The sequence below is a fragment of the Hippichthys cyanospilos genome, chromosome 12, assembly GCF_059441005.1.
Source record: "Hippichthys cyanospilos isolate Australia breed blue-spotted pipefish chromosome 12, RoL_Hcya_1.0, whole genome shotgun sequence".
Lineage (NCBI taxonomy): Eukaryota > Metazoa > Chordata > Actinopteri > Syngnathiformes > Syngnathidae > Hippichthys > Hippichthys cyanospilos.
In genome coordinates, this window is record NC_142380.1 from 9616538 (window position 1) to 9642777 (window position 26240).

The 26240-nt window shown below is 38.4% G+C and overlaps 1 protein-coding gene across 1 annotated transcript in view; it reads right to left on the reverse strand.

Annotated features, from left to right (window-relative positions):
* Positions 1-26240, reverse strand: part of LOC148414775 (semaphorin-6B-like) — a 42958-nt gene that overhangs the window by 12824 nt on the left and 3894 nt on the right. The window contains exons 3-14 of the mRNA XM_088428617.1: positions 11064-11187; positions 10040-10151; positions 8868-8928; positions 8719-8781; positions 4244-4342; positions 4069-4159; positions 3769-3888; positions 2421-2509; positions 2101-2318; positions 976-1107; positions 756-905; positions 439-615 (exon numbers count right to left, since the gene is read on the reverse strand). Coding sequence (XP_088284743.1) covers positions 439-615; positions 756-905; positions 976-1107; positions 2101-2318; positions 2421-2509; positions 3769-3888; positions 4069-4159; positions 4244-4342; positions 8719-8781; positions 8868-8928; positions 10040-10151; positions 11064-11184 — 1433 coding nt within the window. The 5' untranslated portion in view covers positions 11185-11187. The remainder of the gene's footprint in view (positions 1-438; positions 616-755; positions 906-975; positions 1108-2100; positions 2319-2420; positions 2510-3768; positions 3889-4068; positions 4160-4243; positions 4343-8718; positions 8782-8867; positions 8929-10039; positions 10152-11063; positions 11188-26240) is intronic.

Here is a 26240-nt window from a genome sequence, read left to right on the forward strand (position 1 = left end):
GAACCACTGGACTAAACAACTACCGGTAATATTTTTCAACTCCTTAAGGCCACTTCATGCTTTTTGCTAAAAGCATTTTTTATTACCAACTCCTTTAAAAAATGCATTTCACAACAAACTACTATTCTTGCCTTCCATTTTCAAAGCTAACAGTCAATTTGTAACAATTACACATTTGAATTGTTTCATAATCAAAACAGACCTCTGAGGGAATACATTGCTAGAATGAGTTTGAAACCCTATAAACCGTAAAAAAAAAGTGTATTTAAGCATGGAGTGGTAAATATAACGGTGCAGCAAGGACTAGCATGTCTCGTAAAGAAATGTTGATGCCTGTGTTTCTAAAATAGAAGCGATCTGTGTTATGTGATGGAGTACTACGCCAAGAGGCGTCATCGATCGGAAAACAAGGACAAAAATCTCTTCAGTCCAACTCACCTCTCAGGGTTGAAACCCTCTACCTCCTCCAAGAACACACTGCTGTGGGACATTGAATCCCCATTGGGAATCATTAGAAACTTGAGAATTGTCCCTCGAGTCGAGCCCAGGAACAGAACCGTGCGGTTCCTGTAGGGCCCGGCTTCAGTGTCCACGACCATAGCTGTCAGCTGGTACCTGCAAAGATGCATCGGCTGTGAAAACACATTTACCCTAAGCGGCTCAATAAAATCTATTTTCTTCCCCTAGTGCCATTTAAAGCTTAAATTTTTCATGACATCAAAGTTGTTTAACGAGAAAGCACTGTGTCACAGTACCGGCCCATAGTCTTGACCACCCAGGGCCTGTGCCCCAGCAATGGTACTGTCTCATCCATCAGAGGGTGGGTTTTCACAAAATTTAACACCTCGTCCGGTAGCGTTGTAGAGGAACTAAATCTGGATCCTTGGACTGCACATCCTCCAGGCCTGGGAAAAGAAAGAAAGAATATCCATTCAAGTTTTGTCTGCTTATTATGGATTTATTGCATAAGCAAACCTCGGCTTTGGGACTGCCTCTTCTGGCACCGGAGTCCAAATGGACTCAGGGGATTTCTGTTCCTTGAAGCGTCCCTCGAAGGCGTGAGCGAGCTGCTGCATGTCAAACACGCACACGGCAGAACCGGGGATGCTGCCGGATAGCGCGAAGAATGCACAATAAGAGATGGAAACAAGTAGTGCTAGGGTGGGCTTCACATTTGCTTTAAATGTATACATTTCGTAGCTGGATTTTCTATGAGCATTTACATGATTAAGTCCACATTAATACCACTGCCATCAATCAAAAATAAAGAAACGACGAGTAAAAGAATCACTGATCAAGTGTACCTACCCTATGTTAATTAAAACTTCGTTTTTGTTTTTTACTTTGTTACTATATACAGTACACTATATTGTATTATTATAGTCAGAGGAGCAATGATTATTCAGTTAATCAAAAACGGATCAACGACTAAAGTAGGCGATAATTATTTTTGATAATTGATTCACCATGGAGGGTCCTAAAATCGTCTAAATGCTCAAAGCTTTGGAAAGGGCCTCAGATTCCTTTTATCCTGTATGAACACAGACTTATTATCATTGTGTTGTATAAAATACGAAAAAAAAATTGCAAACATATTCTTTTACTGGAAAAACATTAATCAACATTTTGGCCAATTTTCTGACATTACGGAGCACTATTTGCGATCTGCTAGTTGATATTTCTCTTGTAATTTTTCTTCCTTTTAAGTCAGACCAGTCAAAAGATAACATTTATTATGTTTTATTATGAAAACTAACCTCTGTTACATGGAATTTCATGTTAAATTCAATATTTTTATAGATATTTTTTCTTCAAGTCCGACCAGACAAAAAAAATATATTTTTCACAAATGATATCAAACTAACAAAAAAGGGCACAAAAGCAAATAAGAAAAAAACAAATCACTCTACTTTGCGGATTTCAATTGTCACAAGTGTTTTGGGGAGCCTAACCCCCACTTAACCAAGGAAATACTGTAAAGAGATGAAAATATTGTTTTTCCACCCTTTTTTGTATTTTGATCTAATGTCAGTTACATTTTGGTACTGCTGCTCTTCTTCCCGAGCACGCATCACTTTGTGTATATGGGTGTCTTATTACCTGTTTGGGGGTGTAGAGAAAAGGCCCAAGATGACATCACGCCCTTGCATGCGAATGATGCCGCTTGTAGCATGAAGGAGGTTGAAGTAGAAATGCGAGTCTCCCGGGACGGAACAATTGAGCCGAGCCTTCAGGAAGGTGGTCCATTGCTTCTCCAGGACACGCTGAGAGCCGCCGAGGTCCGATTTACACACACGAGCCACACGGGACACCATTACCTGGAATAACATAGCACAGCGCAGTCCATTTGGGATAAATTATAATAAATGGGGAGATGTTTTAATAATGCAACTGGGAAGACACATGAACAGAGAAAGAACCTTTTCTAGATGATGAAACTCCATGGCCATTTCTCTGAAGAAGAAATAAATATGAGAACCCCACTCCATGGCGCTCACAAAGTATGGCTCTACATGGGAATATTAGCAAAAAAAGACAATGTGAGGCAATTGCCGGTGGCAACACTCCACAGTCACATCAGGAGATGCAGCTTCTGTCCACCAACTCGCTGATTGAATGTTCATATCATATTTAATTTATCATCAAAGACAAAAGAATGGATATTAGTCATCATTTATTCATCCAAACATTGGTCCAGATTTGACCTGCTGGAGACTTGATTTCCCCACAATATAAACACTGGCTTCACTTTGAAATTACTAGGGCTGTGAATCCAAAGAGCCTAATAATCTCAACACAATATGTCTGTGCCTACTCCAATTAAAAATAATAGTGTGTGAAGCAGGGGTGTAAGCCAAAAATATTTCAATCATATTTTGGGGGGAAATGATTCACTGCTTTTGTGCTCAGGCTGAAACTCTGTCTAAAATAGCACTGCCAAGGAACTATGTTGAAGAGAGGGAAGGAGCTTCATTTCATCAAGCTGTAGCTGTCTAATAGGAAAATAATCTAGTCTTGATGACATTTCGTGTGGGCGTGTTCAATATCATTTTTTTCAGGCCAATAGCAATACGAGTACTCAATTCTTGAGTAGTCTATTGAGTAGTCAATCCTTGAGTTGTCTATTGATATCCATAGTACTTTTGAAACACAACATTTCCCTATAAAAACAATGATAGAGGTGGGCCTGACTCATTTATTGGCTGCTCGAATTGTCGGGTTCCAAAATGGGCCTAAAATAATCAACCAAAAGGCCGATATTTGCCGATTATTTTTAACTTATTGCATTTCAGTAGTCAAACCATTTACAGCAGTTCTTAATTTCTAAATTCTAATTTATGATCGTACAACTGCTCCAAAAGAGCGACCGACGCTTGTATCATCGCGAGTACGATACCTTGAAATAAGGCCTGTTACAGTATCGCCTCGATACCATACTTGCCCGTCACTGTATTTTGGGCATCGCTTGGCAATTATAAACCTTTGTTGTGGGTGTCCTAACAACCAAGGACAACTCAGCTTTCAAATGTCACAAGACCAAACTTAGAAAGCAGCTGAATCGTGATTGGTCATTACCTGAGCCTTGAGCACGCGTGCTGTCATTTTCAGTCAACAGCGAGTGCAAAATGTATTTTTAAAGCTATTAATTCAATCAAAACAATAACTTGATTGTTACATTGATTATAGAAAAATGTGAACATTTTACAACCGAAAATGGCCAAATAAGATTAGTATCCCTTGCTATCCTGTTTCTGTTCGATAAGGTACCTCGGAACCATTTGGAGTCGTGTTTGACGGTGCGAAGGGCGGGGCTGTCGCCGAGACTGCGATAGATCACAGCATCGATGGCCAGGAAGTCTGTCACTGTCCCAGTAAAAAGACTTCCATCTGAGAGCACGAGCAAAGAGAGATTAAGAAGACGAGGGAGGAGGAAGGTGATGATAGAGATAGGACAAGGTCGGGAAGATTAAAAGCAAACGAGCAATTCAGCAAGCGGTATGACGATAAATCATCTATACAGATAAACATTGTGTTTGTAGCCCCTGTGCTCAAAATTCCAAAGAATACCTGCAAATAAAGCCACGTTGGCATGCCGCGGATCATACGGGCAGCGCGCCATCCCACTCACAGGCTCCCCTACCATTTCCAGAGTATCTCTCTGCAATAGGAGGACAGGGACAATGCCTTCAAAACAAGCAGATAAACACACAAAGACCAGCTGACAGATTTGATGACTACTAACAGTGTAGTTTGCACACAGCGGGTTGAAGGCGTTTGTTCCGCACACAAACAGTCCTCCGTGCTGCTGGAGGAGAACCTTGACGAAATTACGACATTCTCCCTGCAGAAACATAAAATAAAGAAAAGAAAAGCATGACAAGTTGAAGGTCTGCTTGGAGCCCGACCGCGCAAATACTTTGTTCCTGAAGTGCACAGGTACCAATTCTTGCGTATGACATGTATTCCCTACTATCGTGAAAATAAACACACAAGACAGGTTGAAGTCAAGATGAAATTGTTTCTCCCCCTTATGAGGGTCACTCAACCCTTATAACTAAACCACAATGTTTCAATATGAAAAGACTGATTGATTATGGAAGCATATGGAGCTGCCAGTATGTAGAAAATATTTTTGCCTAGCAAACTTGATGGAATGTGTTTGCAAAATCCTTTAAACGTATTTGAAAATATGTATATTTGATTTATGCTTGTGGGCAAAATGCTAGAAACATAGCACTTTTCCCATGATGTATTGTGGTGCGTGGCTCAATTTTTGTTTTTGCAATTGTTTCACTTTACACCAATATGTTCAGAGATTAAGCGAGTGAACATTCAAATTCAATGAAAGGCACTTGCAAATATGTTTGAAGGTTCTTACAGGCTAAATGCTAAAAACATAGGATTTTTTCCATAAGGCCACGATGTATTGAGATGCTCATGTCAAAGTAAAGATTATGTACTTTTTAAAGGATTTTCCTACCTTATACCATGTTTGAAAATTGAGTAAACATTTTTTTATTATTCATTTTTGTAGTTTTATTTTTATGTCCGTCATTTTTCTCATAATGCCATGGGGCATGTGCCTGCACAAGTCAAGAACAAGTAGCATGTTTTTAGCATTTCGCCTACAAGTACATTTGAATGTATTTAAATATGCTCTAACATAAAAGATAAGATAGTCCTTATTATAATTCCACCTGCAGTAGAAGATAACAAAATTTGACTTGAAAAATATTTGCAAATACGTTCGAATGAGTGAGCATGTCAAAAATTTCCACTCCAAATTGCCAGTGCCACAATTTCGTAGATGATAATGAAAATACAGTGCACTTGGTTATTTCTTGAATTTAAATCTGCTTTCCCAATGCATGTGGTTTGGAGGTTGAATTATTCCCATGGTTGGAGAAGAAACGTGTACATAATTTGGGCTCAGTTTGACGAGGTCAGAATAAACCACTGGGGTATATCTGTTACGAAACATGTTTTTATCAACTGCCTCTGAGGTGATTGCTACCTGCCTCAAGGGTGAAGCGTCCCATTGACTGCAGTCAACAAATCAACACTGTTCAGAATTATAATCTGCTTGCATTTTGGGACAGGGAGCCTGGCTTTGCAACGACCATCACCACCATCTTTGCGGCTTCTTTTTTCATATTTCATATCTTCCACACAAACAATCTTAATGAGGTTGTTTTTGCAGAAATCCCCACAGTTGCATATCTGTTTCAAAGACGCATTTTTTCCATAAACTCAAAACTACGCCTGATTTTCTGAAAACTATACTCCCCCCCCCCCCCCCTATTTTTAACCTAACCTGTATCAAGACCAAATTTTTTTTCCTCTACTTAAGGACACGGTGTGAGTGCACTTCTGTCACCTCTGGTACAAAAGATGGTGAGGTGTAGAGAACAAATATTAAAAAGAATCCTGAGAGGAAATAACACTCTCAGCAACACTTTGTAGCTGTCTTCAAGGTGGAGTGCTGTTGATGGAGCCGAAATTAATGAGACGACTAGGGAAGATGAAACTCGACACGTCTAACCTCTTTGATTTTACAACACTATTAAAAGACTTGAAGGAGCAGAGGAGCAAAATTAAACTTGCAACATGTAGAGAATAAGATGGCTTGGAGAGCATGTATAGATTGGGGATCAAACCTGCGTTTTAACAGAAAGACAGTTATGCCCCCATCTGTGCCGAGCCATGAGGATAGAGAAGATGGATTAATGAGGAAGCCTTACAACCCCCCCATACTAGAAGCTAAACTAACAAACAACGCTCACTGGCACTACCTAATTAGATCCAAGGTTCTTATCAGCGTGAGAGGTGTTTTCAATACCTTCCTTATCTCGCTACATGAGCTGGCCAAAACATTATCATGCTACAGGCCACAGAGTGTATACCTTCACCATTTTCCTTGCTGTGTAATATTTTTCTAATAACTACAACAAACCATTCCAATAAGGTGCCTCGTGATACAATACTAAATCTTCCCATGCTTTTTTTGCTTGCTTGTGTTGACCGCTTTTGCGAAAAAGCCTTGCAGCTCATCCAATATGAGACAACACTCCATTCTGAGGTTTAATTTTTCTTTCTTATTTCTTGGAACCCTCACTCAAAACAACCATCTCTGAATATATTCTTTTCAATCAATCATTATTCTCTTTAATTTAGCTGCAACATGCAATTACTCAAGAGGGATTCATGCATGACTCACATGGTTAAAGCTGAACAATATGAGGGAGGTGTTAAGTGCCGCTTCGACCTTCAAGCAAGCTCAGTGGCTTCAGTTACCTTGTGTGCCACTCAAAATCAATAAGGTTACTGCGTCAAAACATTTAGGCTTGCAGTTGTGCTTCAACCTCTAACTTTTGTTGGTTAGCCTACCCTCCTTCTTGCATCCTTTCTGTGGCGTGTTATCTTATCCAGGAAACATCACCATCCCTTCCCATCTATCTTTTAGTGGTCAAAATGAATGCAACTCCAGCCTTTTAATTGTTTTGTGCCCACGTATCCCTTCATGTCATCCGCTTAGCTCCTGGTGGAGTGAATAGATCCCATCTGCGGCTTTCTAAGGCACGGTGTCACTAACTAGCTTGTGAGCTAAAAGCCCTTTGGGTTCTTCTGTGCCCAGCAGAAAGACAGCGGGCTTGTCTACAACATCGCTAGCTTGCTTGAGAATTTGCTAAATAGTGACACCAAGCTGTTTTTTTAAATTTGGGCATCCAAGGGAAACTGCATTATCGAGGTGCATTCACAGTGAGATAGCTAAGAGCACACTGCAGTGGAGAAATTAGGCAAGAAATAATAAAAACTTACATTCGTTTAATGATCTCCGGGGATGGGACGAGACGAGACGAGACGAGATATCTCAGGAGATTGAGTTGACGAGACAAGATGAGGTTTTTGTAACATTTGTAAAATAAATGAATGCCTAAAATGGATTTTCCAATTTTGTAAATTTTCTTTTTACAGAGGAGACTTCACAAACAAAATCATGATCTTGTGGGCTCATGTAAATATAGGTAAAATCAGAGCCAGGCTCATTTTTCAGTTACAGCGGAGCTCTTTCTTACGGCTCCCGTGAGCTACAGTGTATGGCCTATTTTTTCAGTGTTTCCAAAAAAAAAGTCTTTGTCTTATGCGCCAATATTTTATCATCCTTTTTTTCTTCAACTGGAAAACCAAAATATCGGTTAAGGTGATTTGAGAATAATTGTATGTATTTCTCCTGCTGGGCTCCAGATATTGAGACTGGGTATTAATTCAAAAAAAAACTCTCTCCCCATCCATTTAAGTCTGGTTTGTTCAAATTTGATCAGTACCAACGGGAACTGTCAGGCAGTGCATTCTTCTGTGTACTCAAACCCCCCAAAAAAGAGCCATAACATCATAATAAATGACATAATAATAATAAATGACATAATAAATTGTTGTTAGGTGTGATTGGGTACGCGAATGGTTTTTCGTCTCTGTGTGCCCTGCGACTAGCTGGCAACCACTGCAGAGTGTCCCCTCCCCACTGCCCGACATCAGCTGGGATAGGCACCAGCAAGCCTGTAACTCTTGTGATGATAAGCAGCTCTAGAAAATGGATGGATTGATGGATGAAACGGTTAGCTAAACCTGTTGAAGCCACACTCAAATAGCAAGACAAGTCTAGTTGCCGGTGAGTATATTTTATTCAACGTTTTATGTTCCTGTGACGTTATGAAAAAAAATGTTAATTCTGAACTCTTTCTGATGATAAGTGTTGTGCATTGTTGTTTTATATTACCATACAGTATAGTATTGTATTCCATTTTTAGGGGTGTCTATGTTTGCGACGTTGTAGTGCCCTGCTTCATCTGACTTCAATTACTGTTACGTCCCTGAAACCATGTTACTCTCATTTTTCATCCTGTAAATAATTTCCTCTTGCTGTTTTTTTAACAAGGTGTCACAAGTCATTCTTACAGTTTCATCTAATCTTCTTTCATTTAATTAATGATGCTCCCTTTGTATTTTATACTTTCCGATCCGTCCCAGAGGCTCCGATTAAAATGGCTTTCATGTCTTTTGAGAGTTTTCTATAATTTAGTTTGTGTAGCATTTCATTGATCTGAGTGAGTTGGTAGTCCAGTAACATAAATTCACAAGCAAAATAAATAAGGTAACAGCTGTTGTGTGCGTCCACGCAGATGGTGTTGATACATGTCTGTTGTTTCTCCACAATACCTCATGTTTCCCCTTCATTCGGCACACTCGAATGTCATTCTTGTTGGATTCCCATGTCCGCTTCTAGCGAAACGAGAGTGACAAATTATCACGTAATCATGAATATTAATGATATTTATTTTGTGAATGAGCAACAAAACGACTATTACCTTGCTGTAAAACATCTCATCACCTGCCATGTTGTCCAGTTCCACCCGATATAAATCATCCCTACAATCACACAAACATAATTGGGAGCAAAGTCGTAAACACGTTTCTCTGCTTTTATTTATTTTGAAGCTGGTCTAATATGTTTGTCTTTCACAATGTTGAGTGTTTTTGATGACTCACAGGATAATGCTTTGTAATATGATGGATTCTTACCTTTAACAGTTTGTTTTAATGAATGATAACTAGAGGTCAATCAAGCGATTGAAAAAAAAAATCAAAATAAATTAGTTCTTCCTACAAACATCTAGGGAAATCAACACAGGTTTACTAATTAGTAAATTTAACAACCTAGGGGTGCACAAGCACGTTAAATTTACTTGCACTAGTTTTTTTTTTAAATTGTCTGAAGGTAAAAAATTGTCTGAAGGTAAAAATACCTGAATAAAAGAAACCATATTACAGTAAATTTATATCAGCGCATATTCTCTGTCAAGCATTTAAAAAGATTTAACTAATTAATCTAAAAATGTTGCCAAATAATCACAATTAATTGCGAATTTCAACAACTTTCTACGATACTTGTAACAAACATTTATTGAGTAAAACCTTGACATTAACGTGAAATCATTGGGATAAAAACAATATTTTGTATCAGACAAGTTTTATATATTCCTTTGATCCTTCAATATGAATCTTCTACTATAAACTACAACTGTTGAACAAAATTACCAAATCTGACTCATTGTTGCAGGATTTTTTTTCTTATAGTGTTCTCCTAGAGCTTGTAACGTGAGTGGGGTATTTTGCTTTGATATGGTAAGTCAAAGATGCCAATACTAAAACTGACTGGGCAAATGTTGAAAACCTCTGTGTAACATGTGTGTATCATACATATATATATATATATATATATATATATATATATATATATATATATATATATATATATATATATATATATATATATATATATATATATATATATATATATATATATATGTGTGACGCGAACATATGGCATGTACACCAAATGAATTGTCCAAATCTACTCAAAAGCCCCTAACTACAGGAAAAAAATGTCTTACAAAGACAGCAGATGGACGTGTCAAATGAAAGCTACGAATGCGAGCACATCAGTCACACACAGTTGGGGGTGGTTGCCGTTGGTTACCTGGCTCCTATGTAGAGTGTTCGGTTGACTTGGAGAACCGTCTGGATGTGTAGCTCCTGTCTCTGTGCTGAACGGTGAGCTCTGCCCAGGAACACTGGATACCTTCTCACCACTGAAATGTTCAAACAGTTAAATGTTGAGAACGTAAAGGGGAGTTGACAATTTACAAAAAAAAACGTTTTGTTAGACTTGTTAAAACTGTCAATTATTGCTAATGGTCAGAAGCTCAAGGATGGCGAGGGATTTTCGAAGTTAGGTGTCGAAGTGAGGCTACGATCAAATCATGCTAGCAATTACTGCAAATTCCCCTCTTACTATTGAGAACCGCAAAGTAGTTTTCCCTTAAACATAATATTTACTGAAAATAACTGCAACGGACCTGAAACAGCCTCCCTAATGCTCAATTTAACGCAACTCTAATTGATACCATGATGCTTTTGTGTTAAGAAGCAAAGACTATTGAGTTGTACAGCCCATAAATACATTTAGATCCTCTAATGAGAGCAACAGTTCGGGATTGTTATTGTAGTCAGAAAATATTAGTGCTTCCTTTCTCTTAATGAGAGAAAATGGATAAGGCGGCGAAAGAAAGCGGTTGAGAGTGATCCAAAGTTTCAGAGAGGGAGACAGGTGCCTGCAAGGGGAGCACTCATCACCAGGACACTGATTGGGAAAATGTCTCATTGTTCTTGACTACAGATCTGTGGGACAGGAAAAAGTGATACATCTCCTCAGGTCTGCTCCCGACCTGAGCCCTCTCCTGCCCATCCATATTGTCTTTCACTTCCTTCATCTTCACGTATCCCTTCAAAATCAATTCCTCCTATTGTTCCTGATTTTGCATCATTGTGGTCAGGGTTGTATGTCTAAATAGAGCCTAAGTCCCAGTCTATTTGTAATGCAGGCCCACTCCAAGGCTGCGACTTTTCACCCCCAATTTCCACATTTATCGTGGTACCATACATCAGTTGGACACACGCACACACACACACACACACACCCACACACATACAAGGACACATACCCTCCAAAGGGACGTAGCTGAGTGGACTGGGCTCCTCTGGGAATGAGCCATCAGCCAGATGAAGCAGTAGGAGAAAAAACGTGAGGAGAGGACCCATGGTTGCCATGGCAGCAGAATACATGCACTGTTAACAAATTCAGAGAGGAGAACATAAAACGTCATTTTTTTGGCCATTTTCCAACAAACATGTAGGTTGTTGACCGGCCGGTAGGTAAAAAAGAGGTGTCCAGAAAATGTGTGTGTTTATATGATTCAGTAATCACTGTGAAATTCTTTGGTAATTACATCACTGTTGCTCAAGTAACCAATCATGTCTCAGCTTGTGAATATCACATGACCAAAGTCAGAAATCAAGTGAGCTGTGATAGACCTGAGGCCTGAGCAAATGTTATGTCATTTTCAATAGACAGGAAGTGAAAAAATGCCCGCCCCTTGAGATGAATTAAAACATGTGCATTTTTGTTCTTAATTCATAATCCACAATCAAAATATCAGTCAGAATGCTGCAGATGCTTGACTATTTCAATTGAATAAACATATTATTATAAAGATTTTTTTTTTTTTTACATTTTTAGATGCTGTCAGCACCAAGAATGTTTCAAAGTGGACATATTAAATTCTCAGTTTAAGCCCATAATTAAATATTGTGTGTTTTCATCTGTCTTTAGCTAAAGTACAAATTTCTTGTTAGAACAGTTTACAAGGTTAGTCAAGCTATCGAAATGTGTTGGCAAAAAAGCCTGAAATAATTAAAGTGATTTTGTGTGTTCAAGGAGCTATTTAAATGTGTGCTGTATATAATTGACCTTAAAATTTCCTTTTAGTTTTTTCCCCTTTTATACTTTGAGAAACAAGTTCAAACAAATTCATTATAATAACATTCAGGGCTAACATTTCCCTGCTTTGTGCCCTGAAGCTTTTCTTACCAGAGCCAGCGAGAGAACTAGTTGCTCCCTGACAAATCTTTAATTCAGTTCCTTCTAACATTGACCTACGAGGTTTGCTAATAATGTAGACTATAGACTATAGACTATTGACTATAGACTGTAGACTATAGAGTATAGACTATAGACTTGTTGTAACTCGACTGGCAGTGAATGAGATAAAGCTTAGTGCCTAGGAGATAATTACCTAAGATATTTTTTTTTTTTACTGTTACTTGAAAATAGACCAACTCAAGCAAATTTGAACACTTTAGAAACAGTCAAGTAAGCATATACAATAAGCTTTAATCCTGGTTGATTTTGCTAATTGTGCAGAAACCGCAAAAAAAACAAAACATTAATTGCCAAGCAAATACAAATAGTATAGGCTGCAAAATTAATGCTACATTATCCAGCATCCTTCTTATGCATGAATTTATTTTATGCCACTGTGCTTTTCCAGGTAACCACACATGCCGCAGTCCACATGCTAGTTGTCAAGTTATTGTTTTTTTCTGCTTCTTTTACTTTTTATATACAGTATTTATACTGTATTTATACTGTATATATATATATATATATATATATATATATATATATATATATATATATATATATATATATATATATATATATATATATATATATATATATATATATATATATATATATATATAAATAAACTGATTTAACAATCGACAATGCAATGTTGCATACTAAAGTGATTTATCAGAAGAGCTACCGCGCTAACCCCATGTCACCATTGTTCTGGCTAACCTCTGTTGCAAAGTTCTAAAATGGTGTTTGTTTGTTTTGTTTTGTTTTTCGGGGGGGGGGGGGGGGGTGACTTATGCTGTGAGGTGAGTCCTCATCTTTTAGCCACACCCAAAAATTCTGGTAAATTCAATTGGACTTTTTGACACAAAAATCTGTACTTACAAAAAGTACAAATCATTTTTCTCCCTGGCGTGTGTGGGCATGTTTGCAAATGTGCCGACTAGGTCAGAAGTGCAGCAGTGTGACTCCTGCCACCAAGCTGCTAACAGCAGGATACTGATGGGTTTCCATTGTTGTTTTTGGTTTAATAGAGCTCTATTGTCAGAAATGTCAGTCCATTGTCAGAGTGTTAAAGTAGAAGAGGATTCTCACAGCCATAAAACACAACACGAGACAAAACAGTCACTGATGACAAAGCCAGTTTGGGTGGTAATGTTCCTATTGCTGATGGTCGCTCTACAAGAACATATGGAGGTTTTATTTTGGGTAATCAACCACAAAAGTGGATGACTTCTCCTTTATGAGTAGAAATGGGAGAAACAGGAAGATTTATGTGAAGGATGGGCAACTTCTTTGTCAGTGCTGAAGTGCTAACTCATTTTTACCCTGCCAAAAAATGTTGAAAGCCAGTTTGCTTTTTTTATTTTAAGATACCGTTCCTAAATTTGAGGTATTTGAGGACATGCATGAAGTTTCATCCAATTACATCCAAACGGTGTTAAAGAAAATTATACAATGCCAAAATCCATTCTGTTTTGAGCCGGAAACAAGAGGTTATTTTTGCTAGCTGTTTTAAGCCTTTAAAATGTCACAAGTTCCTTAAATCTTCACACCTCAATCTTAATGCTGATAATGTTTAAATGCAGGTTGCTTATTTTTTAGTGACAGGTCTTGCTGACACAAACAATAAACAAAAAAAAATCACTTGCTAAAACATTGTGTTACTCCTTCTGGCATGTGACTTTTGACCCCATGGACCAGTATAATACAGAAAAAATACTATAGTACAAGGTCCATAGCATATAATATGTAATATATAGTTCTAATAGTCATTCTTTTAGATGGTAAAGAATCTACGCCTAGTCACAATTGTTATGGCAATTGTTATGGAAACCCATTTGGGTGTTTTAAATGCACAAAGCGTATCTCGCTTTGTTTAATGTTTAACGGAACGTTTCCTTTTCAAAGTTTACCAACTTTGTAATTTCTGTAATACAATAAAAATGTAATATCGTCCTTCTTTCATTTTTGAGTTCAATTTCCGATGTTCTACTTCCCTTTCCTTTCTCCTGTCCTCTGGATACAAACTGTGCTCCTTGCGTAGCAGGAAAAATAGTAGTGCTGTTGATAATAGCACAACATTTTCAGATAGTTTATCATGAGGGCCAAAATTGCATACAGATCCAAAGCTATTGTGCCTTAAAATAGCTTACAAAATACACTTAGTTCATTAGAATTACTGTGAGTAATCTTAACAGCTGGCATGTAAAAGTGAGTTAGTTTTGAGAGTATCATCTTTACAAATGGACGAGGACAAATGAAGAGGCAAAGAACAAATGCAACAAGAAGCGCATCAGGGGTAGAATACTTGAGTTTTTGTCTTTCGCTGCTGTGCAGCGCTGTTCAAAAAGCACAGTTTGATGAGTGGAAAGAAAGCTCAGAGATCGAAGAAAGGATATGACAAATATAAATGATCTGGGTATATCAAATCAACCCGAAAGCCACATTCCATTTTTCCCTCAGCTCCATCACTTATTTCTTTTCAATTTGTCTTCCTCCATCACCATGCTCATCCTCTTATTGTAACATTTTGAACTCCATCAGGGCTGTGATAAAAACTTGCTAAGTTTTCTTCGAAAGAACATGAGGTGACTGTTGCTACGATGACAGAAAACGTTTTAGGGGAAAAAAAAGATATATATCCATAAATAGGATGTGCATTCACCTGCAGCAGTTGAAATGACAAGTTGTTTGAAGACTTCAGGGACGGGATGGAGGCTACATCCATATTCGCATGCAGAACACACACACATGCACACATGCAAGCGCACACACACAGAAGCTCAACACACACAAACTGGAGATTGCAGGTATGACATCTCTAAACCTCCTCCACATTTGATAGCTCGGGTGAAGCCTTAGGGGAGGTTCAGGGTCTTTTCATCTCACTCCTCATCAGATTCACCACTCTGCCACTGTCATTTTATTATGGCCGTTTCATGGGCGGGATCCAAATTTGACGCATAATATGAAAATGAAATCCCGTTACATTGAATGGATTGAGAGGACGGGCGTGCGAAATTAAAAAGGAGTCAAATGAAGCGTGTGTTCCTCTGAGATTAGGCATCGTGTGGTTATGGAGTAGAAGTACCACATTTCATTTGGCCATTTTTCCTCTATCGTTCCCTTTCCCTTTTCTCACACATATATTGATACTTTCATTCAAAAACCTTCATCGGTGAAGCCTTCCCACCCCCTTGGCTTAGGTCATCGAACCCTAAGGTATACCATGAGATCTGGGTCAACATTCCAGAGTAGAAGCTGAAGGATAGCACCAATACAAAGCATCTCCATCTTCAAGCACAAACACAGCACTGCTTGTGTCTGATGGACTAAAGCGTAGTAGCGTTGCAGGCAAGCACATGTGGAAGCTGATCCCCTAAAGGCCACACTTAATATTGCATGTTTTTCAATTGTATTAAGCGTTTTGAAAGGCCACAAACAAACAAAAAAAAATCACATCATATTGTGTATTCAGCGAGATGGAACTAGTCACAAGGTGCCATGTCATTGTTGGCTTTTGCATTCTTTTGATTCTATTTTTGTTTTGTTATATTGCACGTGTCATTTGTTTGATTATCTCCATTTGCTCTTGCCAACCCGATTTTTTTCAGACTACGTTCATTGTCAAGGGTTTACTTTGTCTTTCCTTGTTACTTTACATCAATTTTTTTTCTCTTAACTTTGGTAATTTAGTATTTTTGGTCCCACCACATGACTTGTGTGCCTTTTTGCAAATAAATCCTTTTTTGGGAGAGTATGTCTCACTTGCTTCTTTGCCTTTGGGTTCAACTTTGCTCCTTTCAAGTTTAAAAACCAATACAATGCAGCAACAAAACAATAACAATGAAAAATGTAAATATTTACTACATAATTGATTAATTTTCTGTAATTTAGCCAGATGTTTGTTTGTCTTTCTCTAACACTTCCAACTGCATCACTTTGGGGCTGTCACTATCAAATTTTTTTCAAACTGATTATCCTATCCTATTACACCATTGGATAATCGAGTAATCGCTCCCATTTTCATTATTATTATTATTATTATTATTATTATTATTATTGTCGTTATTATCATTAATATTAATGGTATTAATAATAATAGTCATCATCATTTACTAAGTGGAGCTGCCTATTCAATACTTACTTAGATAATAGTAACCTCCTGTTCTTTTTCGTCTTCGTATTGTTTAACCTTCTTTTATGATGCGCAGGCTATGTACGTTTCATGCTAGACTGCACCCATACTGGTTAAACTTTGAACACCTAAAACCTAAACACCTAAAATAGCTACCATATACTGTTTGTAGTGAAGCGGCATCTTATAATATTCTCTTTAATGAAATCCAAGGAACTGTTGTGGTGATTGTCCACTATGCAATAACTGAAGTTTATTTTTGTCGTTAGTTTTTTAATTAGAAATGATCTCAAACTTGTAATATGTCCTGCTTTTTGGTCTCTTTCGAAAATGGTGGCGCACACAGGTTCCGGTGGATCTTTTTAGTCAATCTACTTTCACAATTGACTTACCGCAATTGCTCAACTTTTTTTCCCCAGCCAATTTTTTTTTTTGCACTTGAAGTTCTCACTCAAGAGTTTCTTGGTGAAAATAAGTATTTTGTTTAAATATGGCCTCTACCATTACTTTGCAGTTTACTAAATGATTGCAGTCTTTAGTAGATCCCGCCCAATATGCCCACCAAAAGCACACACAATCTGTTAGAGTCTACAATTTGGGATCTTGGTAAATCAGGTCCTCTGAATTTTATCAAACAAGGTTTTTATATTTTGAGTCAGAGCTGTTCTGAGGAAGAGACCAAAAGGCACTTAACAAAGCTGCAGTGAGGATCATAAAACCAGTATCATAAAATTGAGCAACGGCAGTCGAACCAGCCATTAGAAGGAAGTACATGTTGTGCCGTATGTGTCAGATCGTGTTGGTGTGATTGAATTAAACGGTGTGACACTGACGCGTTTATCACGGGATGCACACAGCTTGGCAGTATAATCTCGCCTCATCAAGCAAACTATTAACAAATCACCTGCTAATACTTGCATCATTAACTGATCAGCAGGTTGTCAGAAGGAGTGTGGTCACCTGTTAACACCTTCTAGTTCTACACATGCTTGTTTCTCATCAGCTGGGACCAAGCACCATTTCATTATTTCCAACATGCGTCTGTTATCGCCGTATCATATCTGACCAGCAGTAAACAGCCCACTGAGAATTTCTAAATGCCCATCATTTTTAATTCATTGTGTCAACAACATGATAGATACCATATTTAGTTATAATCCCATCACAAAAGTGCTTGTTGAATGTGCTCATTTTGTGTACAAGGCTGCTCAACGGGATCGATACATTTTCATCCTGCAAAACAGAGAAGCAAGTGCTTCATGTCTCACTGTGGTGGGCACCATTTACTATTTATCCATGATGATATATACGTCTGAGAAATCTAAGCACTGTCTCTTGGAACAGAAACCAGCAGAACGCCAAAGGGCCAATCATTGTATTTGAGTTGTATTAGATGTTAGCACCAGACTGCAAAAAACATTAACCAAGCCTAATAAGGCTTCCAACAGTTAAATAGAATACTTGAAGACAGTCAAAAAATTGCCTGAAAGTGTCCAGCTTTCATGATACTATGAGAAAGGAATAATTATTTGTTTAATTGTGCATATTATTATGGACCTAGCATTAAGAAGAATATTCAATAATGGACATCTCCGGTGATGTTCATGTTCATGGTCTACTGAATCAAATGCATGGCTCAGCAATGTTGTGATCAGTGTGCGGGTTGAAATAAATGAGCATTTGTTCTGAGTGTCTTTTAAAAGCCATCCAACAAATACAATGTTGCACATATGCTCAATAAAGTGACCATTTGTGCCAGAAGCTTACAGTATCCCTCGTGCACCTCACAATGACATTCAAGCGCCTCCCAAACATGTTTCCTTTTGTTGCATTCAATCTGAGGTTATGATTAGCTCTACAGGCAACAGCTCTCCCTTTCACTGTCTCTCGCGCTGTGGTGCTGCATCCACTTCACTACTGCCTTTGTTACCGTAGCAACCGATAGCAAAGCTGGGTAGCTGTGTTGCAAGAGATGTAAAACCAAAGATGTTGGATTCGCTCTTATACACATACATAATGCCAATCTACACTTATGCAAACACTCAAATAAGGGTGCATAATTACACGTGTGCAAATGCCTTTATGCGACTGTTCATGTTCGGGGATATAGACATGAGGTAGTGGGGCTCCCCACTTCCTCAGCAAGAAGGGGGATGGGCCGGGGATGTTTTGTCTTCACATTGTCGATCATTATTTGACAGTGCATCCAACATATACCAGCTAATGGGAAATAGCAAACAATACGGAACGACTTAAAATATGTTTTACTGTGTTTGTGTTAATACCTAACCATTTATTCACGCATGATAATCAAACAAAAACAGTCATTCGATTCTTTTCAAAATTAACTTAAGCATCTTGATCTGATAAACATAAACTGTAGTTCAAGAAAACATAATACTTTTTCTAACTTGGAGCATAGACCATCCTAAAAGACAGTAAGCAGGTTAAATCTCCGAATAAAGTAAAATGGCCTGAGGCTAAAAAGACAGACATGGGCTAAACTGGGAGAAGTGGGTCACCTTCACAGAACTGCATCCCGCTAGCCAGATAGATTCATTAAGAAACTTGCAGTCATCCTGCTGAACACAGAAGCCCACAGGAAAATATTGCATTTAAGAGAATCCAAAATTACTTTACAGTCTTTTCAGTACATCACAAATACAGTAATGTCACACACATTACTGTATATTAAAGCTGGGAGGAGAAGCAAATACCTCGAGATAAGATGTCTCATGAGACTAAGTCCATGAGAATGAGACAAGATGAGATTTTTGCTCATTTTGGAATCTAATGCTTATAATAAATCTGCCAGTTTTCAAAATGTTTTCTTTTTACTGAGCACAGTGTCACAATATTAATGAGCTGGCGTGCAAATGTAAATATAAAATGAGAGCCTGGCTTGTTTTTCAGCTGCAGCTGAGATCTTTCCTATTACTGAATAGTTTAACAAAATGGATACAGCTCTTGTTATCTGCAGTCTATGTCATAATTATTGTTGCAGTGTTTACAAATTCCCTTTGATTTATCTGGCTAAATTTTGGTCAATGAGAAAAAAGTCAGAACCACAAAACACATGTTTGAGTCAGCCTGGTTTGTTGAAAAGTGATGAGTGGGGAGTTATTTATGTGTATTAAAATACCTATGAATAGTAAACTGACTGCTCTTGCCAGCTGCTCGCTAGCGGCTATTTTATGCTAGATGCTAATCTTAACACTAACAACAGGTGGCGTACAATACATCGTCAGCGTAAAAAGTCATCGATAGCGCCCTTAATTGGCATTTGAATGTGCGAGTTGAGTTGGATTACGAACCAGGAACGTGACTCACTCCCGGACTAACATATCGGGCAGGAGAAAGACTCCACAACTGAACAACTTTAAAATAAAAGGATACTAAGGCGTCCATGTCCAAACATTATTTGGTATGGTCAGGTTTATTTTGAAGTTGGTTGGCCTCCTCACCACATTTGATAGCATGTTTTAGTGTAATGCATTAACAAGCAGTGCATCTCTCTGTGGACTCCCATTTTTTTCCAAAAAAAATAAAATAAAGAAAGAAAATATCTTGTCTCCTCCCTAGAATTATATAATTCTTTTCTATCTGAAACATCACTTCTCAGACCCCCAAACTGGTGTTTTCTCAATCATTAGCATTGCATCGTAAAAGAACAAGGCATTTTCAACATTCTGGATCAATGGTCAATAATTTGTACAGTTAAAATGTGTTTTATGAGATTGTCCAAAAGCAACTCTGGTGGTGGCATTAGCCACGAGCCCCCAAACTGAAATGACAACTCAAATGTTGAAAAACAGATGAATCTCCCCAATTCAAACCTTCAAGCATTTTATTTAATACTATGTGTGTTTTAAATGTTTTGAATAATCAACTTCAAATGTGAAGTTATTTACAAACAAATCTCTGAACTCATGTTGTAGGGTCTTTAAAAATATCCCCTCCTCAGATGGATGCTACCATACGCAAAGTACAAAAGCACACTACCGTGCTATTTCATCAGGCCTGACTCCACAACACAATGAGATCCAATACAAAAGCTGTTGCATATTTCTCATAATAACATTTGGTTTCGACACTGTTCCAATACTGCATCGCATTAGGTTGTGCAAATACACCTGATGAAATAGCCTGAAGGCATATAAACTATTCTGTCAATTTCTTATCTTTTGTTGAGGACTGTTGAGGTAATACAGTCCATCTATTTGGATGAAATAGGATAGTTGGTTGTTGCATGGCAGCAAGGTATAATGGTGTTTCAAATATCTCCCCCGGATAACGACAATGCCAGCAGCGCCCACATCATGTCAAACTGGATAGTTTGGAGGCAAGAAAGAGGGAACATGCATATTTATTTGTGTTCCCAGACCGGATCACATGCACTCATTTACAAATATAATAGGAAGACTGCACACAGACAGACTGACAGACAATTGTGCTCTCTCCAGCAATGGGAACACTGTGTCAAGTCTTTATCTTATCAAGTTGAAGGCGATATTCCCTAAAGTGGCTGCCTGTCTCCTCAGAGTAGCTCTAATCACACAGAAGAGAATCTGTCTTTTGCTGTTAAATATCCAAAAATGCTATTCAATCTACAGGGTCATTTATATGCTAATGCAAAGGTTAACCCTGTGTGGACCTTTGACGCAGCTGCGAGCTGGCCTGTTTTTGTGTGTGGCCGATAAAGAAAAGTGAGGGAAAGGAGAGCAAATTAGTGATGGTGAGTGAGGGAGGTAAAGAAGAAAAGATGAAAAAGGAAAGGAAGGGAGCTGTAAGAAGAGAAGGACGAGAGCTATTCTCCAGGGTGGGTGCCGTAGGTAATTAAAACTGGATGGACAGAGCTGGAGTCTAGCCACCGAGAGCTCCGTTTCCCCTCAGACTTCTCCTCCAATCGGGTCCTTCTGTCTAAAGCCAAATTGCTGCTAAGAGCAGACACGCTGCAATCGTTGGCTGCAGTGAGTTAGCAGCTTATATGATAATGGATGCGCGTAATAAATGCACAGCTCAGAAAAGGAGGCAGCTAACAAATAGCTGTAAAAAAAAAAAACACATTATGACTTAATGGTAAATAATAAATGGTCCTGAAAACAAACGCTGGTGTGTGTCCATCCACGCTGCAGCAAGGGCAAATGTTACTAACTGGAGTTTGACTGCAGTAAGCGCATATACATTCACTGCACAGCTCGGAGCTGGAGGCGAGCACATGAGTATGCAGCGCACACACACGATGAGCACAGAGTCGGGCGCATGTACGCTCCAGCCATGTAGAACCACAATGAAGATAAAATCATGTAACACAATAGGCTTCTCATTTCAGTTTGTGCCAAGCATAATAAAAAAAAATAAGACTTCTTTATTAGATTTGGATTTTCTATTTCGACTTCACTTGATGCTTTGCTTAATAAGATGAGTTAATATGGCAGCCATTAGCATCAGAATAGGCTGTGCATGATGTAAAATGAATCCCTTGCAGTGAGGTAGCTCATATTGCTGACATCTTGTTCTGTGTGGGCAGGGATCACCAATACGGGTAAATTTAGCTCTTTTGACAGAAGCCCGCTAAGAGGATCAGAGCTCACAATAGGTGGTCTTTGCACAGCAGATTTCAAAAACACACAAAATGCTTGGATTATCAACTGCAACATGCAGGTATAAATTCCTGTTTTTCTTCACTCGGTCTCATGAAAAGTCATTATTAATAGAGCAGGTTGTTTTTAAGGGCCGGCCTGAGTGAAGGCAAACGATAGATTAGCCACAACAAAGCTTCAGTCAAGCTGCAAAAGCATCTTGAGTACAGCCAGGAGACAAAAGACTTGGATACGCTTTTATCTCTCACTAAAAAGTCTTCCAAAAATCTCTGGCAAAGCTGCTATAGCTAAAGCTTATCTTTGGCTGAAGCGCTTGTTGAATTTTTCAAAAACAGAAGCGTGAAAATATGACAAGAGGGAACGTCATTCATTTTGTGCGCAAAGGTTAGCAAGTCAAGTGTCTCTGCTGCGGCATTTGAGAAAAGGTTACTTTGGTTATATTGCTTGTTTTATTTTTCTACGGCTGTAGATTGAGTTAACTGAAAATAAAACCTGAAGGTGTATTGCCACTTTCACTTTTTGGGATGTTTATGAGATCACAGAAGGTGACGGATTAGACAACCTGTTTGTTTTCAAAAACGCAGCTGCTGCATGATCATGCACCACCCAATTTCCATGAATATGAGGATCGGCTGCATGCAAAGAAGTGGCACCAAAATAACTACATTGGATTCTCCCACACAGACACAAAACAGTAATTAAAAGCAGTAATTAGCAAATGAAAAATAGGATTAAAAGCAACAGGACAAGGTGGTAAATTGTCAAATTTGGACAGTGCCATGTGCAAGGCCCATTTTGTTATTTGTGACCCAGCTTGTTCTATATGTCACCATGCAATGCAGTGCCACACAACTATTTACAAAAAGTATCATTGTCAGCATCAGTGTACAGGATATTTTCCACCAAAATCACATACCATACATTTTATCCTAAAGAGAAAGTCAAGTCAAAAATTTACTTCCGAAGGACATGTTCTATGCAGAATATTCTTTATTTAATCATCTTGGCGTGGACCAAATGAGTCTATAATTATTGTCATTTACGTTTTATACTTTTGGTTTCTATTTTAAAATTTAGTTTCCTTGGTATGGTACATTTATGCTCATAAGTTTAGATCCCCATTACATTACGGACACTGTGGGTTCGAAAAGCCTTTTTAGTCGGTCCTTCCCTGTACTGTATAAACACTGTATAAACCACCATTCACTATGATTTGGTAGACATAGAGTAGTGCTCATAAATCTAGATACCCTAAGAATAAGTAAAACAATTTACATACACTAGTGCAGGGGTCGGCAACCTTTAACATTCAAAGAGCCATTTTGACCTGGTTTTCCTCCAAGCGCTTTAGTTTTTATTGTTCAGTTATAGCTCACAAGTATATATATATTTTTTACTGGTTCAACTGGCACAACTTGGCATTGCAAATCATGTTGATAGGATGTTGACTTCCATCACCTTCCTTGATACTTTACATTTTCGTACAAAGTCTGACTGGCCAAGCGATGTAATGTGATCATCTGCAGCCAGGGATGGCCAAGCGGGGCATGTTATCATGAATTGGTCGTGACCTCCGTGGCAAAGGCTTCGTCAAACCCCTGAGACCCACACACCGAACCCTTATGGTTCGATCAAACTCAGGTTAAGAAGCACTGCTCTAGGGGTATGGAAAGTTATGTCATATTTCCCTCTCTGTTGGTCATGTGTATGTTCGATATTTTTCGACTATTTTAGATTCTTCCTTCCTTCTGTTCTTGTTATCCTTGTACTTTATGTTGATAAATCAGTTCCATCCAGCCACTCATGTCTTGTTCGGGTGTGCCTCGTAGTCTCGTCAATGTGTCTTGAATGCCCTGCTTTTATTAAGTCTTCAATACATCATTGCTGTTGCATCTCACATTTTTATTGAAGCTGTTGTTTTATCTGTATTTGAAAAAAAAAAAAAAACCCAGCTACTAGGACCGACCATAATGGTGCCCATTTTCTTCCGATCCACCCTTTTCAAAAACCCAGTCCAGTTGACACAAAGAAAATATGTTGATGTGCACTTTCTGCAAGCGCTCTCTGTTCTGCTTTCTCAAGGCAAGAGTAGAATACATCTTTTGTTCCTTTTGTCTGGATTCTAGAACAGTATTTGACAGTTCTATTGAAATACTGTATTATAATCATTTCCAAATTAACTGACATTTCAGTTCAATTTATTTTCAAGCATTATCTCCTGTAAGTGTCTGTTTTTTACACACTACCAGAAGAGTCCTTAGGATTCCATTCAGCAACAGTCAGCATGTTCCTTCCAAACTTTAAGGAATTTCAGTTTTTTTTAATTAACAAAATATGCAAATAAATATTTGATACAAGCAATTAACTCAATGCAGTTTCCAGCCGTATTGCATTATATAATATTTATTTAGTTTAGTATTCATATTTATTTAACATGCACCAATCGGAGCAGCACTCCTAGTTTCATTTTATACCATCTATGCAATGACCAGAAAGGCATTCTATTCTATTCTATTCTATTCTATTCTATTCTATTCTATTCTATTCTATTCTATATTCAGGCCCTCGCTAATAACGCTTGAAAATTTCGGAGGAAAAAAATATGTCTGACTCTTAAAAACATAAAAATTAAAATATTTGGGTAAGAGTCAGAAATTCCTTGTAACCAATTAATTACAGACATGTTTAAAGCATTCATTTCCATTGGTTAATAACATTTCTAAGCTCTAAATTTAAGTTTTATGCTTCGTTTTTATTCATTCACTATTTATTCTTGTGTTTGAGTTGTTGGAGGTTGGAAACAGGTCAATCACACACTGAAGTGGACACTGATTGACTGTCATTGTGTTTGGCATAACCTGATAGGCTCCTGATGTGAGTGGGAGGGCAAGGTCAAAAGTAGAAGACAGAAGTAGCAGACATAACAATAGGAGCCTCTGAGAGTTGTCTGTGATTGGTGAATGGTAATTTTACCTCTATAGAGCGCCCCAATGGCAAAGGTAGAGTGATATGCATTTTTTGTTAGAAGGAGCTTGCTAAGTAGCTAAAGTTTAGCCTGCCATATAAATGCAAAGCACCCAAAGCCAATGATAGCAACAAAGATGCTAATGTACTAAGGAATAGCAAAGCTCTTTGCCAAGCTCATCCCAAGAACACCCCATGTGTATAAATTTTTTGGCCTCAGTTACAGTATACACTGGCACACACTGGCACACATATAAACGGTACAAATGGAAGGCTGAATGGGTATAAATGTAATTAATCAATGTGATGTAAATTATTAAACAAAAACTCATAATGTGCACAAACGTCCTTTTAAAATGTTTTGTTCATTGTTGTTGTGTGTGTATACGCGCGTGTGTGTATCCGTGTGCGTGCGTCTGAGACTGCATGCATAATGCACAAAGTTAAGGTGATAAATAGGAAGAGAAACGAGCACAAGTGTTAAGCCATAAGAGCATGTGCTGAGGATACGTGCAGAGAGATGCAAAAAAAAGGAGGCTGCACCTCAGGGGAAGAATCAATGAGGACAGCAAGTCATAAAAGAAAGGATGCATGGCCGTTGTAAAGTACATGGGAGAGTCCCGCATTGAAAACAACTGCAAGGCATTCTTACGTGGCTAATGCTGTGACTCAATCAGCAAGGTTGGCGGTGCTCAGGTGCTACAGAGTAGGGAAGAAACGAAGTGTGTGAATGAACTAGTTAGTTATCAGAATGCAAGCATGTTGGAGTGGTGAGATGAATGATGCAACAGTTCACAAGTACTCAGTGCCAAAAGGTGCTGTAAAAGTGCGGCTCATTGCCAGCTTCCAACCACGCTGCTTTTCTGAACACAGGAAAGAATTTCTGTTCCTGTTGACAACAGTCTGCATATACAAGTAAAACTCCCCAGGCAGTATATCTGCCATTAGTATTCTCCTTTGCTATTGGAACATCTGCAAGAATGCCGTGAAAGGCCCCCAAAGACCTAAAGGCATCGTGCCTCATCACAGGGAAGGTTTTACATGAGAGGCTTCATTTTGAATACCCGCCTTGGGATGAGGTTGGTAAAATGCCGGTGTGAGTCTCGGCCCTCGGCCCGCACATTTCTACAAAATGAAACCCTTGAGGTCCACTCTCTGAGGACCTAGTTGGAAGAAGTCATGCAGCAGATGCTTGCCCAGCTGTATTCATCTGATCTTTTGCCCTGAGGGGTGTAGGCTTCAACACCCTTTTTAAGTCTTGAACTTGTTCCATAGGCACACACCAACTGGGTAAAGGCTACATTGGTATGAAACTAGATCGCCCAGTGATACAGTATACAGGATCATTGCGGATTCATCATCCTCACATTTTTTGTTTTTGGCTACATTACAAGAACACATGCCACTAATTTATGCCATTGAAATTACCTAAAGCAAAAGTAAAACATTTATTTACAATAGTATGTTCAATTCGGTGACACATGTCTAAACA